Here is a 14,231-nt window from a genome sequence, read left to right as displayed (position 1 = left end):
GGGGTCAGCCAACCATTTCTTCAGGAAGAAGAGTGAAGCAAAGCTCAGTTGTTTGGCCTGAGACTCTGCTTTAAGGTAAGCTCTTACTCCATTCTCACCATTGACTGCAGTATTCCAAGCACCTCTTTAGCTTCAGGATAAATGCATCAAGGTGTGGGCTGCAGTTGCTGAGCTTTAACATCCACCTTCCAAGGAGAAAGTGAGAGATTTTGCATGCACTGTGTTTTGCAGCTCTTTCTTTATCATTTCACATTAAGGAGGGCAAGGACAGAAGGAACTTGAGAGAGAAAGAAACTCAAGAATAGAGAAGTAAAGGTCTGGAGAATACAAGAGAGGTTCAGAGGCAGAAGAGACTGGAAAAAGCTTGGAAAATGTCACCACACGAGCTAATAATGCTTATGGTCTTTGAAAAAATTATAAAATCAGGTGGGATCCCAGAAAAAATAGCACTTTTGGTGATGTGTGAATCAAATCCTTAAAGAAGGAACACTATTCCCAAAGGGAATAAACTACCCCACTATGAACTGGCACTCCCAGAAGCTGATGCCATTAGATCTGAAGCCCTCAGCAGGTGGGGCAAAGTGCCACGCATCTGGAAATGTCACCAAAACCTGGTGGGATGCTCTGAAGTGGTGTCAGTGCTCCTGCTGCTCACCTTCTGTCCCAGCCAGATGTTGAACCTGGCCAAGGATGCTTCGGGGAATGATCAGCATGGGAAGGAAGCCTTGGGAACAGATGCACAAGGAGATGCCTGATGGTGAACTGAGATGTCTAAACATAGGAAAACAGATACTGTCTTGCTGTGTTTTTTTAATCGTTCATCTTGACGGCTGCAGTTTCGCCTGCCTGTCTTGAACATCAACTCAAGGATGAATTATTGCCCAGGCTCCAGCAAGCTCTTGTTTAGCTATGAGTGAACACCAGGCATTGCTTGTGTCTGACGCACTAGATACAACCAGGCATTGGTTGTCTCTGAATACCCCTTCCTGTAGCACAGGAGTCTGCCAAAGGTTGTACAAGATGCACTGAAGATGCTGGGTGCAGAGTCCCCTCCTGCTCTGAGGGTGCAACCTGGCACTCCTCTACACCTGATCTGGCAACATCCCATATCTAATGCATTACTGCCTATTGATTACAGCATGCACTGAGCAGATGGGAGTTGAGTTTGTACCCTCTTCCAAGCACAACATTGGGAAAGGGTGGATTTAAGGTCTTATTTTGGCCTATTGACAGAGTTTGGCTCCAAGCTGTTAGGAAGACTTGATTCAAGGTTATCAGAAATAGCCACACAACACCTTGAATGATTACATTTCAGGTGCCAAGTCACCTGGAAAAGTCATATCCAACTGTTGAATAAGGGAGGGGGGAGAGGAGGGTTATTGAGTGCCCTAACTCCATCCGTGACCTTGCAAAAGACCTCTGGAAAAGCACATGTCCTCTGGCTCCAGCCTTGGACAAACTGACTCTAAGCCCTGTTTGAGAAATCAAACAACTCTGCCTTCCTGGAGACCATATATAAACCACCCTGAGGCCACAGCCAGCTTCAGTCTGTAGCAGAGGCATTTGAACGTCCTGTTCCACTTCGGGGCTGTGAGCAGAGTCCTGTGAATAAAGTCTTTAGGTGCTGCTCTTCCACACGGTAGGTTGGTTTCTCTGTATCTGTTATTAAGTTACTTAGATGTATTTTAAGCTCATGGGGGGGGTGGTGGAAAACAAGGACTTTTCAGTAACTTTTCTGCCTGCTTTAGGGCAGATAGAGTCATGTTCTGCAGCGTATTGGGATAAACCACTTCTTGAGGTTCACTTTTCTGTTTTCAGCTTGTTGGTCATCACATTCCTAATCCAGAACTAGTGAAGAGATAAAGGACCAGATGTCCTGGATCAGAGCAAGGGTATATCTACATCAGTAGCCTGAATCCAGTGGAATTTAACAGATGAGGGTCAGGGAAAAGTGTAAGAAAAGTGCAAATGTGCAAGGTAATTTTCCAAGCCTTCGGTAGTCCTCAGCTCAGCCACCTCCCCAGCCAAGGTGGGGTTTGTGTCCTAGAGACCAAGGCAGCTTTCTCTTCCATGAATCCTTTTAGCTGCTTGTCCTGCCTTATTTAAAATGCTCATTATTTTAAAGCTACTCTGTAGCTTTAAAATGGAGCTATCGCTGTTACCCTGAAGTATCAGAGAGAAGATAAAGCACCCTGCATCACTGCCAGCATCACAGGGAATTACTTGGTTTTCTCCAAAAAGAAAGAGCTTGCTGGCTGCTAAAAATCATTTCAACACCCAAGAAGGACAAAACAGGACCTGCTTCTGTTGGAGAGATAGAAAATCCTGCCCCAGTGCCTTTTTACAGTACAGGAAAAAGCAATCAGCAAAGCTAAAGATGTGGATCAGCAGAAATCCTGTGCAGCCATGGGAAGAGCTGCCCCTTGGTATCTGCATTGCTACAGCAACAGGCAGAGTGCCGATAAGACACAGGTGTCATCCCTGATGCTTCCTTCATCCCCTTCTCTTTCTGTATCCATGTATCTGCAAGTTCATTGTCTGGGGTTGGACACCCTGAGAATGCAAGTTGGGGCAAAAATGGCATTCAGGACCGCAAGCTGGACCACTTTGGGTTAAACACCTGACACAGTTATAGGGGAGACTAATCCTGCTGCAAGCACAGAGGAGTTACAGAAGAGCTGCATCTCTGTGTAAACTTAGATGGGGCCTGAGACATGTAGGAAGTGCAGCATCACTGTTGTTTCCCTTCCAAATCCCCCGTGAGACTAAATCTCAGCTCAGCACTGTAGGTGGCTGAGCAGAGTATGTGCCTAGCTGCAGGTTCTCTGCTGTGAGCAGGTCCTCAGAACAAAGGGAGTGAGGTGGTATTCAGAAATAGGAGCTTCCAGCCCTATTTCTCCAGTGCTAACAGAAAAGTTGAGCTCTTGGCCAACAGAGGTAGGTTGGAAAAAGTGGCTTTGTCCCAAGACCTTGCCTCAGTTCCCTAAAAAGCTTTGCTGTGTGAGCTGATGAGACATGGGATGGGTTTGGATCCCTCCTCAGACAAGCTAAATTCTCTCACTGCTGCCTCCTCTAGGCACCTGAAACCTATTTTAGACTTCACCCTCATTCCCCTGTTGATGTTTCCATATCCAGGAGGGCAGAAGTTGTCCCTTTGTTGTTCTCTCCCGGTTCCCTCCTCTGCAACCATATCCCACAAACACAAGCGTTACTCCAGGCCATGATGAGCCTTCCCCAGGTTGATTGTACCTCTGCATTGCCCTCCAGGTGAGCAACAGCTCCTTCACTTGAAGTCCTCCCCACGATGCTGTTGCTGCTGCTGCAGGTCTTGGCGAGCTGCCTCTGGCTGGGACACAGTGAGCTGGTGACATCCTTCGAAAGCTCATGCCCTCAGTTCTTCTTCCGGAAAACCCCCCCAAATGAAGCCCTGGAACCAGAGAACCCAGCCTGGATCTGCCAGCGTTACAAGAACCAGTATTACTTTGCCACCCTGTACGACAAGAGCAGGCGTATTCCCGTATACTCTGCTTACCTCTACCAGCCTGCAGCTGGCAAGAGACCCAACACATGGCTGGTTGAGCCCCAGGTGAGTGTCCTCTCTTGCAGCACATCACCCTACAGTCATTAAAAGGTCAGCTACAGCAGTTAACCAAACACTTCCTTCTCCTCCCACCCACCCCACGCGCATGCAAATGGGACTGCTGGAGGGGATTAGTCTCATTCAACTTCAAACACCTTCACCATATGATTCCTCTGATGCATCTGAGACATCAGCAGGAGGATGAGATGAGTCATTTCCTAAAAGTGCCCATTTTGCCACTTTGACCTCTTAGGAACATTAAGTCACATTACATTACATTACATTACATTACATTACATTACATTACATTACATTACAAAGTCAAACGACCCCTGTCCCATGGTGTGGTGGAGACCAAGCGATGGCGAAAAGACATCCAACAGCACCTAAACGTGAGGGATGAACACTGCTGAGCTCTGATCTCTTTTGCATCCCTGACATATTTGCTCCCAGTTGAGTCATTCTGGCTTTGTAAGTGGCATGAGAGAAGTGCAGAGAAATTCAGTGCAGGGTGAGATGACCCAGTGCAAAAGTATAGGAACAAGCTGTCAGCATTGAGAGGGTTAAGTTAACACTGGGTAAATGCATTGAGTGGTATTTCAGGCAGTGAGAAGTAAGAATCAGCATCACTCAAGTCAGAAGCGCACGATCTCCATCCACCTGTAGTTGCTGCTTACCACCATTGCCTCAGGCTTGGTTCAGAAGCATCCATCAGACACAAAGATCTCTGCAAACTACAAAGCCCTCCCAAACGTCCTTCTAACAGACTTCAGCCTTCAGTAAGAAAGCCCAAGCAAATTACAGAACAGAAGAAGAGGAAATTCAGGTCCTTGCTCAGAACACAGAAGCAGTAGGGGATTTAGGTGAAAATGAGCCACAAAAGAAAGCCATATGCCCTATTCCAGAGGAAGGCTAAATATGTTTCCTTAAATACGAAAAGGTGTTATGGTTATGAAAGAAATCGTTTGCACTTGCTACTCATAGGAACTCAAGCAGCTAATATAGAACTGCATAGGAACTCAAGCAGCTAATAGGGTACTGCAACCACTGCAGCCTCCACATTGAAGGTGGATAACGCCTTCTCTCTTTGCCTCCTGGACCATGGTCCCAGGCCATCTGTGAAATCTGTGAATTAGTTAACTTCCTGCAGAGGTTTCATGCAATATTTATGTTCCCCAGGTCTCCTGGGGGATTATGAGCTCCTTTAAGAGGCTGATCATTTCCAACTTGCTTTCAGTGCTGCTGCAGAAGGAGCACATCTGTTCTCCCTAGCCCACATCAGCCCCGAGACAAAGTGTTAGTTCTGCAGTAGCAGATCCCACTTGCATTGAGGTATTTTTTGTTTGCTGAGTGAAAAAGCTTCATCTTTGCAATGCACTATAGCCCTTCCAGGGAAAACTCACCTCTGGGATTGGTTTCTCAACACAGCCCTAGGTGTATGGGTATAGAGGAGGCAAACAGTGGTGCTTCAGGAGCGTGGTACTGCAGCAACCACACATAGTTCAAGCGAGGGGCAAAGAGGAGAAGGGGCTGAGTCCTCATCTCCCCTGTGGAAGGCTCCATGGCTCTTCTGCTCATCCTCGCCCCATCCTGACCACCTTCAAAGACTCCCTAAGACACCCAAAGAGGGTATCTGTGCTCTTGTTTTGTTTCCCTGAGCTCATAAAACACCAGGGTGTTGACAGATTGGTTTAAAAAAGGCATGAAAACCTTTCCCAAAGCCTGAATAAAGGAGCAGGGCTGGTGATAGCCTCATCAGATGAAGGTTGAACGTGATTGATAGGGGTGAGAGGCACTGGGGAGAGCCCTGAGCAGATGTAGGATGTGGAGATGGGAGGAAAAGGAACCAGATGTGGCAGGGGAGATGTTTCACCCACATCACCTTTCAAACCTGGGAGGAGAAAATGCTCACCGTGTCATGCATCTACCCACAGTCCCAGGCTGGATTTCAAAGGTCACAAGTCAGATCAAGAGCAGTCAAATTCTAAGCTTGTGTGCTCGAGGAGGCGCAGCTTTATGATTTCTCTCTGCTTCAGGCATTTTCATACACTGAGATAACGAGAAATGAGTGCTCAGCACTCACAGATTTCTACTCCAGGGAAACCTACTCCATTACTCCCAACACTAACCCCTTTTCCTCTTCTTTACCTCTTAAGCTGATTGGCCTGACTTATCCCAGAACTATGGAAAGAGAGCGGACCCTCTTGAATGACTTCAGCATCATCTTAGAGGAGATTGGCAAGCACCAGGCTGTCCTCCAGGACTACAAGAACCTGACTGGTTTGAACCGAGGCCATTTGAACCCCAACAGCCACCACTCTGACTCCAACAGCAGGACAGCAACCTTCACCCTCACCAACATCGTGCCCCAGAATGAGAAGCTCAACGGTGGCGCCTGGAACAACTACGAGCAGCAGACGATGATGAGGAACACCCAGGGCTGTAACAACACCTATGTCGTCGTGGGTGCTGTGCCTGGGAACAACTACATTGCCAAGGGGAGGGTGAATAAACCCAGCTACCTCTGGGCGAGTGCCTGCTGCGAGGTGAACGCCAAGCATAGGAAGACTTGGGCGGTCATTGCTGAGAATGATAGGAATGAGGTGCAGCTCCTCACACTGGAGGAGCTGGAGGATACATTGACCCAGCTTTATGGGAGAAGCCGGGTTTCTCTATTTGACAGTGGTTGTCCCCGGAAATAAGCCCCACTACACATCCCAGCGTAAAAAGGCTCAGAGGCTTTGTCCACATGCCCTGTGCAGCATCCATCCTGCTTCCTTCCCCAGTGGTTTTCCAGCTCTTAAAAAGGAGTACTTGCCCTGGCCACTCTGGAGGGGCAAGCTGGATGACAGCCATGAGCAAGGAGATCAGAGCTCTCACTGACACTAGAAGAGCTTTGTTTGGGGCTTTTTTCCCTTTATCTCCATGCCCATACACAGCTCATTGCTCCTTCCTCTCCTTAGATCACAGATAGTGTGCTGCTGACTTGTCCCTCATCCCCTTAGGAAAGGTATGGGACTAGGACAGCCCAGGTTGCCCAGAGAGGCTGTAGATTCTTCATTGCTGGAGATACTCAAAACCCAAATAGACATGGTCCTGCTGGAGCAGGGGTCTGCATCAGAGGACCTCCAGAGGTCCATCCCAACCTAATGATTTAGTATGAGTTGTCCCTGCCCATGGCAGGAGGTTGGAACTGGATGATCTTAAGGTCCTTTCCAACCCAAACCATTCCATGATTCTATGATTCTATGATTCTGTGTTTCTGTGATTCATCTTTAGACAAGGAAAGCAATGAGCCCAAGGATTGCTGAAAGTCTGTAAGGATGATTCCACAAATGCATTCTGACCAATAGAGCAATGACAACAGCAAAGGATAAAGGGAGAGAAGAAGGTGAAGAAGTAACACAACTAAGCACAGGAGCAGCATCTTGAGGTCTGTAAATAAATAAAACAGAGAAAGAAGGAAATAACCTACATCTAATCACTAGGCTCTCTAACCCTGAGCTTACACAGACACTGTGTTTATGTATATTTGCTAGCAGGTTGTTGTTTGCTTGCTTTTAGAACCTGCACCTTGAGAGCAGGAGCTGAGGTATCAGCCAGCCAGGCTCAGGGATCAGATGTACAGCAAGCTTTGACCAGTCAAAGATACATTTCTGTGACACACTGGTTGGATGATTTTCTTCTCTGTACTCATTCTGAACTTTTCCTGAATATTTATGTGTAACTCATTTTGTTAAATGCATTCAATGGATGTAAGGTCAATGTATGCCATGTAATTTAGTACCTGAGTAGTTCACAGTATGAAGTATTTGCTCCATTGCTGCACTGTAAGGTCACCTTACAAATAAACCATAAGTTAGACCCCTACATGCAGATGTGTCCATGTGTGTTGGGTACCTGAGCTCTGACCACAGCCAGCAGAGATCCAGGAGTGGCTCAGCTGCATGAACAGAGGCATCCTGGACCACTTGAGATGCCCTGATACCTGCAGCCAGAGGCCAGACAAGTTCTTCAAGGGCATCTCCAGTGGCTCTGGACACCTGAGAGCAGGGAAGCTCCCCACACACACCACTGTTAGTTCCCAATAGTACCACAGGCTCCTGTATCTCCAGCTGCTGTGGTGAGAGCAGCAGTAGCATTCACTTGTGCCAGCTGTGCTGCTCTTAGGCAGGAGAATGCTTTGCTTTTTAGGAGAATAACTTAAGAACATCACTCACACCCCCCTTTGCTGGGTAGCCCTTGTAGTCCCAGGCCTCTGCCCTGAAGCATTTTTGCTCCTTGGTTCACATGCTGCCACAGACCACTGATGGGGGGAAACTATCAGGTGCTACCTCGGGTTGAGGGACCTCTGCAGACACCTCTGGGGTTGCTCATGGACTTCCTCTGACTCACTCATCCAACTCCTCATGCCTGCTGAGACTTGAAACCACACTCATCCTCACCATTGCCAGCCCCCAAAATCCCCCACTCCCCAACCACCTCCATTACTCACCCCTCCATCAGCTCCCTGGGCCCTCCCCAGGACCTTTTCCCTCAGTGGTACCCAGAAATGCCCTCCCCTCCACAGCAAGCATATGAAATACATGGGAAGCCAAAAAAAAACAACGGATGAATCAGCTTGGAAGCTGCCTTCCAGCAAATAAGAGGGATGCTTCACATAGCACCTTAGCTTGGAGCTGAGCAGAAGGCTGCTTCAGCTCCAGGGGCATCCTTACATCCATGATTTCCTCTGGTTTCTGCTGACTCTGGCTATGAACGAGTAATAGGGATATTTGTGAGCCCAGAGCCAGTCCATGCATCATGTGTGCATCCCTGGTGGGCTGGGAAGCTCCTCTGTCTGCTGCACTGAGATGGGAAGGTAATTCCATGTCTGTCCATCTTTGGGGAGAGCTCTCGCTACTAGTGCATAGCTGAGATTTCAGAAAGGAAAAGTTCTTTTTCCCAGAGGCTATGAGAAGATGCTGGGAGCTAAATCCTGTTAGCCCTATTGCTCGCTGCATCCCCTGCTGTGGTTGTTGGAATGGGCATGCAGCTGGCAGAGGGTCCTATCACTAAGTTCACTTCACTGCCATGGGCTGGATCATGCAGTTTATTTAGTCCTGTTCCAGTGGTTCAAACGTCTTGAACTGAACACGCTGCCACATCCTGTCCCCAAAGAGATGGCAACAAGAAAATCACTCCAGTGGCATCATCTGGCCTCTGCTTGAGAAAGCAGCTGGGCAAAACTGCTTTGATGCATCCAGATTTGTAGCAGCTATAACATTTTGCCAGAGTAAATACAATATGCTTATTTATAAGTCCCTGCAGGAGCATCTCTGGCTGCCACATGGGGAAAGCAGGCAGGGAACACCTCACTGGGGCTTTGCCATCTCCATCTGCCGGCTTGGGCACACTGAAGCTGTTGGATTTGCCCGTCTCCCTCATGTAGGCGAATGTACCCTGTGTGGTTCTGCATGAAACACATGCTGCCTGTGGCCCTGCCAAGCTGATCTTCAGGCGGGGTGTCCAGGGGAAGTGCGCATCTCTTAATCTCAGCCTGCAGGGACAGGCTTTTTCCTGGGAAATGAGGCTCAAAGATTTGAGAGTCCTTTCTGAGTCTCATAGGAGGTTCTACTGGGAATTTCCTGTCTTCAGTTAAATGTGGATCTATACAATGAATATATATATATACAATATCCATTAACCTAGCTGCTTTATCTTGCCAGGAGCTATTAGAAGAGAGGAATGCTCAGTTTATTGAAAAGCAAACATCTCTCTTTTCCCATGTTATGCATTGCTATTGCATGGTTACCAAAGAAGCTGGAAAACCTGGAGACTTGAAAAACAATTCTCCCTGCTGATTCTTCATGCAAACATGTGAAATCTTGTCGTGGTTTAAACCCAGTCAGGCAATTTGTTCACTCACTCCCCCCCTTCTTTCCCTCCCCCTACTCCCGGAGGGACGGAGAGGAGAATCGAAAAGAATGCAGCTCCCACGGGTTGAGATAAGAACAGTTTAGTAACTAAGGTATAACACACATCACTACTGCTACCACCAGTGATAATAATGATAAAGGAAATAACAAGGGAAGAGAATACAACACCTCAGCACCAGCCGACCGATAACTCGCCCCCCCCAGCCCGACCAAGCTCTAACCGATACCTCCTCCAACCCTTCAGTCTCCCAGCCCTTCCGGCTAACTCCCAGTTACCTCCTGGGCATGACGTGCTGTGGTATGGAATACCTCTTTGGTCAGTTTGGGTCAGGTGTCCTGTCTCTGCTTCCTCCTGGCTCCCCCTCCTCCCTGGCAGAGCATGAGGCTCACAAAGTCCTTGGCCAAACCAAAACATCATTGTTATCAGCTCTGTTCCCAGGCCAAAAGTCAAAACACTGCACCGCACCAGCTACCAAGAAGGAGAAACATGACTGCTACTGCTGAACCCAGGACAAATCTTATTGTTGAGGAACAATGAATCGTGGATCTTCACATCTCTACATCATCTTCTGTCTGATCTTTAGTGCCTTTTCTTGATTTAAAGGGCTAAAGTCGTGGTTGGCAACTCCTAGAGCAAAACCCAGTGTGGGATAAAGAGAAGGGCCCCTGAACTAAAGGTTTGAGATAGCAGAAAGCTCTGTTGAAAGCTTATGAGTATCTCAGAACAGGTGTGGAGGAATTAATAACACTTTAAGCTGGGGTAAGAGAGTTAACACTGACTTAACCACTGAAAGGATTTGTGCTGTGCCTGTGTGATTTCACACCACTCAGGATATTTGATGGGAATGCTTCTTTTCACGTGCCATAATAATACCAATGAGATTAATATTTTCAGATCCCAGATGCCAGGTCTCCTACCATGAATTAATCTTAGCATGCTAAGTATCACGTTGGCTTATGTAAAGCACTTACGATGTAAATTTGCTCTCCTTTTCTGACGACTTACACAGCTGTGTGTCTTTTGCCAGTTACGTTATCTTAATCTAATCTCTTTCCGAATAACTTGTTCGTGTTTTCTTAGTTCAGTAAATCACAGAACCCCAGACTGGTTTGTGTTGGAAGGGACCTTAAAGCTCATCCAGTTCCAACCCCCTGCCACAGGCAGGGACACCTTCCACTAGAGCAGCTTGCTCCAAGCCCCTGTGTCCAACCTGGCCTTGAACACTGCCAGGGATGGGGCAGCCACAGCTTCTCTGGGCACCCTCACAGGGAAGAGCTTCTTCCTTATACTTAATCTAAATCCACCTTCTGTCAGGTTAAAGCCTTTCCCACTTGTCCTGTCCCTACAGGCCCTTGTAAATGAAGACTTGTTTTAACAAACTGCCGCATGTGCAAATGGTAAGCACTAAATTACTCCTGGGACTTTGAGATCTTACTCTGCATGTTCAGAGCACCGGACTGGGACTGACATCAGTTTACAAAGTCACCTCAGCGCCACCATATCCAACCCAATAAAACAAAAATAGAATTATCTTCCTTTTAGTGAGCATGGTGACTTAAGGCTAAAAAGCACAGTATAAACTCCTTCAGTTTTGGTATTTGTTATCTGACACTGCAGAACTTTACAAAGGATTGAGGGACTTCGAACAGCACGAACACAGTAAGAATTGAAGGAGAGAAACCTTTGGTTCTGAGCAGGGCGAGCTGGAAAACAGGGCTTCTCGTGCACAGGAAATGATGTTACTTCAAACTGTGCTTTCAGTCTGAATCAGAACAAAAGGCCATGAGCTTCCAAATTCCCCCTGAGATGGAAACTCTGAGAACGTTGGTGCATAAACGCTGGAGCAGTGTCTTTGTGATACCCACCTCCCGCAACCCGATGAGCAAAATCAGCCTCCTCATCAGCTTGTTGCACGGCTACCACCAGATTCCCTGGTCATGAAGGCTTGCTGGAGGTGGAGGTTTCCTGAGGATAACTATGGTAATACGTCCCCAGGAGCTTCTCTAAGGATTGCTGGGGTCTGAGCATTGATCTGGAGCCCTCATCCTTACTGGATGCACAATTGATACAAAACTGGGTCCTGGCCGTACAACATTTGCCCAAGGAACTTGTGAATGCTCCATCCCTGGCTGTGTTCAAGGCCAGGTTGGACACAGCTTTGAGTGCCATGGTTTAGTGTGAGATGCCCCTGCCCATGGCAGGGGGGTTGGAACTGGATGATCTTAAGGTCCTTTCCAACCCTAACTATTCTATGACTCTACGATCAAGTGGTTGAAAGGGCTGTGTTAGGAGAATGGGGAAGGTGGAGGCTGTTGGCAGGGTAGAAGAACCAGTTTCCTTTCTTGCAAAAGGCCCAAGCCGTTTATGCAGCAGCACTTAGCCCTGCAGCCATTGGCTGCACCTTCCTCCCACATGGACCTCCCCACTGTTGGGATGACACCTCCAGAGTCTCTCGATAGAAAGGATCATAGTGGGTATGTAAATGAGCGACACAGCTTTAAAAATGAAATCTAGTCAGGGAATACCTTCCCTGAATTTCTTGGTTGCTCCAAGGCCCTGTGTCCAACCTGGCCTTGAGAACTGCCAGGGATGGGGCAGCCACAGCTTCTCTGGGCACCCTGGGCCAGCGCCTCAGCACCCTCATAGGGAAGAGCTTCTGCCTTATTCTAACCTGAATTTCCCATTTAAGTTTGAACCTGTGCCCCCTTGCCCTGTCACTACAGTCCCTGATGAAGATCACAGCAGATACCTATCTTTAGGCAACCGGATCAATCTGTAGGTGTTTCCACGTGAGCTGCTGTCTGAGCAGCCAGTAGTGTCAATGGAATCAATGGCTGATGCTGTCCATGGGGTCTGGAATACTACCCAGCCTGGGTGGACATGTGCATGTGATGGCTGAATGTCTCTAGACTCCTCTTATCTCCACTGTGATGGGACCAGCTCACACGGAGACACCTGTATGAAGGGACATTGGATGATGCATTGCATTGCGTAGGCTGATTCTTATAATGCATACCTCTGGAAAAAACACATTTTCTCACACTTGTGTTCCTGGCCGTGGGATAGGAGTATGTGCATTTCCACCCCTTGGGGATAGCTAATGTTAAGGGAGCTCCACTGCTCTTAGATTGTAAATATTGCTTCCATTACCTATTTTGGAGATATTGTTTGCCAGAGATCCTCTTGCCTAAGTGTTTTTAGTTAGCATTTTAAAGGTTAGCTGTGATCCTACATGTGTGAAGTGGGCTTTAGCACAGCTCTTTAGAACAAGCCTTCCTGGTTTTTAACACCTTTTGTAATGGCAAATAAATCATGTCTTTTTCAAGGTGTAGATCAATAACAGGAAGAACAAGCTGCCTTTCAAACACCCGGAACAGTTTATTGTTATAGTTTATTAGCTGTTCCATGCTGAGAACATCAGAGTCTGCAAACGAAAATATCAACCACACCTCCTGTAAAATCAGTGAGAGCAGCCCTGGGAAAAGCACAACAGCGTTGGTGCCCCTTTGGCCACAGCCTCTTGCAGTGGTGGCCTTTTGCTCCCAGGCTGGGTCCCTCTGATTTCTACTTGCTCTCTGCTTGTTGCATTGAAGGTTTAAGCCTCCGATGCAGCCATTCCCCTTAAGGACCAGCAAGGTCTATTGAGAGGTAAAGTACGGCTCAGCAGAATTACAGCTTCCTGATGAAGTACAAATACAGCTCCCGTGCTGGAGGTGACCTGGGCTCAGACTCCCTGCGTACACATTAATAGCTAGGAAAATTAAAGCCCGCAATAGTTGCCCAGTCTGTAACCTGCTGTTCCTTACCAATCCCTTACCAGCAGAGTGTGCCCCGTCATTCCCAAGAAACAAAGATAAAATGTGGAGAGAAAGGCCCTGGTGAGGAAAGGAAAAGCCACTGGAGCAGCAGGAGCCATGCAACTCTGCTCTTCGTTACCTGCATAACAATGTGCATGTTAGGAGTATGGAAGTGAAATGCCCTGAGCAGGACGAGCCATGGCAATGCTTAACAGAGGTATGTTAGCAATAAGTAATGTGCATTGATTGAATGAATCAGGAGAGCTCACTCCCCCTGCTTGCAGCCTTCAAAGCAGCTGAGAGGTGTGAAAACCTGTCATCTATCATGTAAATACAGATTGTTGTTTGCTCCCATACAAGCTAACGGCATGTAATAGGCCATTACACATCCATCTTTATAAAGAGATATAGTACAAACAAATCGTATTCCAGCAGGAATAAAATAAAAAAAGAAAAGCCATGGGAAGTATAAATATCAAGGCTTCAAAGGGAGAATAACTCAACAGGAATACAAACCAATAAAACACTTACACATACACTCTATCACAAAATAGGAAACTACTCCAAGATCCCATGCCTCCTGAAGTATAAGGAAGGGATTAATCTCATTTTGCTTTTGTCATATGCCAGGTAAAAATATATAACTAATCTACTCAATATGGATATCATTTAGGGTCAATGCAGAGAATCAGGTGCCTTTAGACCATAAGTCATTTGGCCTGTGTATATATCTATAGCTGTATACCTGTGTGTGTGTATATATGTGGCCAGTAAGAATTTCCAGTTCAGTAAGTATTTCAACTTATGTGCAGAGGGTAAATGGGTTTAATAGCCTTTTCCAAGGGGATATCCAGTAATAGAAGGAGAAAAGAGTGACTGCATTTGACCCATCTGGTAGGGATGGGACAGGCGTCCGGCATCTCTTTTTGTGCAGA

General features: G+C 47.2%; 1 protein-coding gene across 1 annotated transcript; it reads left to right on the top strand.

Annotated features, from left to right (window-relative positions):
- The first annotated feature begins 1,504 nt into the window (after window positions 1-1,504).
- LOC134166793 (endonuclease domain-containing 1 protein-like) lies at window positions 1,505-7,448 on the top strand. Its single transcript, XM_062624768.1, has 3 exons — window positions 1,505-1,639; window positions 3,268-3,586; window positions 5,737-7,448. The coding sequence occupies exons 2-3, from the start codon at window positions 3,305-3,307 to the stop codon at window positions 6,280-6,282; spliced, it is 828 nt and encodes a 275-aa protein (XP_062480752.1). The 5' UTR covers window positions 1,505-1,639; window positions 3,268-3,304; the 3' UTR covers window positions 6,283-7,448.
- The last annotated feature ends 6,783 nt before the right edge of the window (window positions 7,449-14,231 follow it).

Source organism: Pezoporus occidentalis, unplaced genomic scaffold (genome assembly GCF_034315485.1).
Source record: "Pezoporus occidentalis ecotype Australia unplaced genomic scaffold, CSIRO_AGI_Poc_V1 ctg270, whole genome shotgun sequence".
Lineage (NCBI taxonomy): Eukaryota > Metazoa > Chordata > Aves > Psittaciformes > Psittacidae > Pezoporus > Pezoporus occidentalis.
The sequence above is the reverse complement of the archived record's forward strand: the minus strand, read 5'-3'. Positions and strand labels throughout refer to the sequence as shown.

Coding starts and splice junctions, on each gene's coding strand:
- LOC134166793 (XM_062624768.1), top strand. CDS start 3,305: ATGCTGTTGCTGCTGCTGCAGGTCTTGGCGAGCTGCCTCTGGCTGGGA. Junction 3,587..5,736: donor CATGGCTGGTTGAGCCCCAG/GTGAGTGTCCTC, acceptor TTACCTCTTAAG/CTGATTGGCCTGACTTATCC.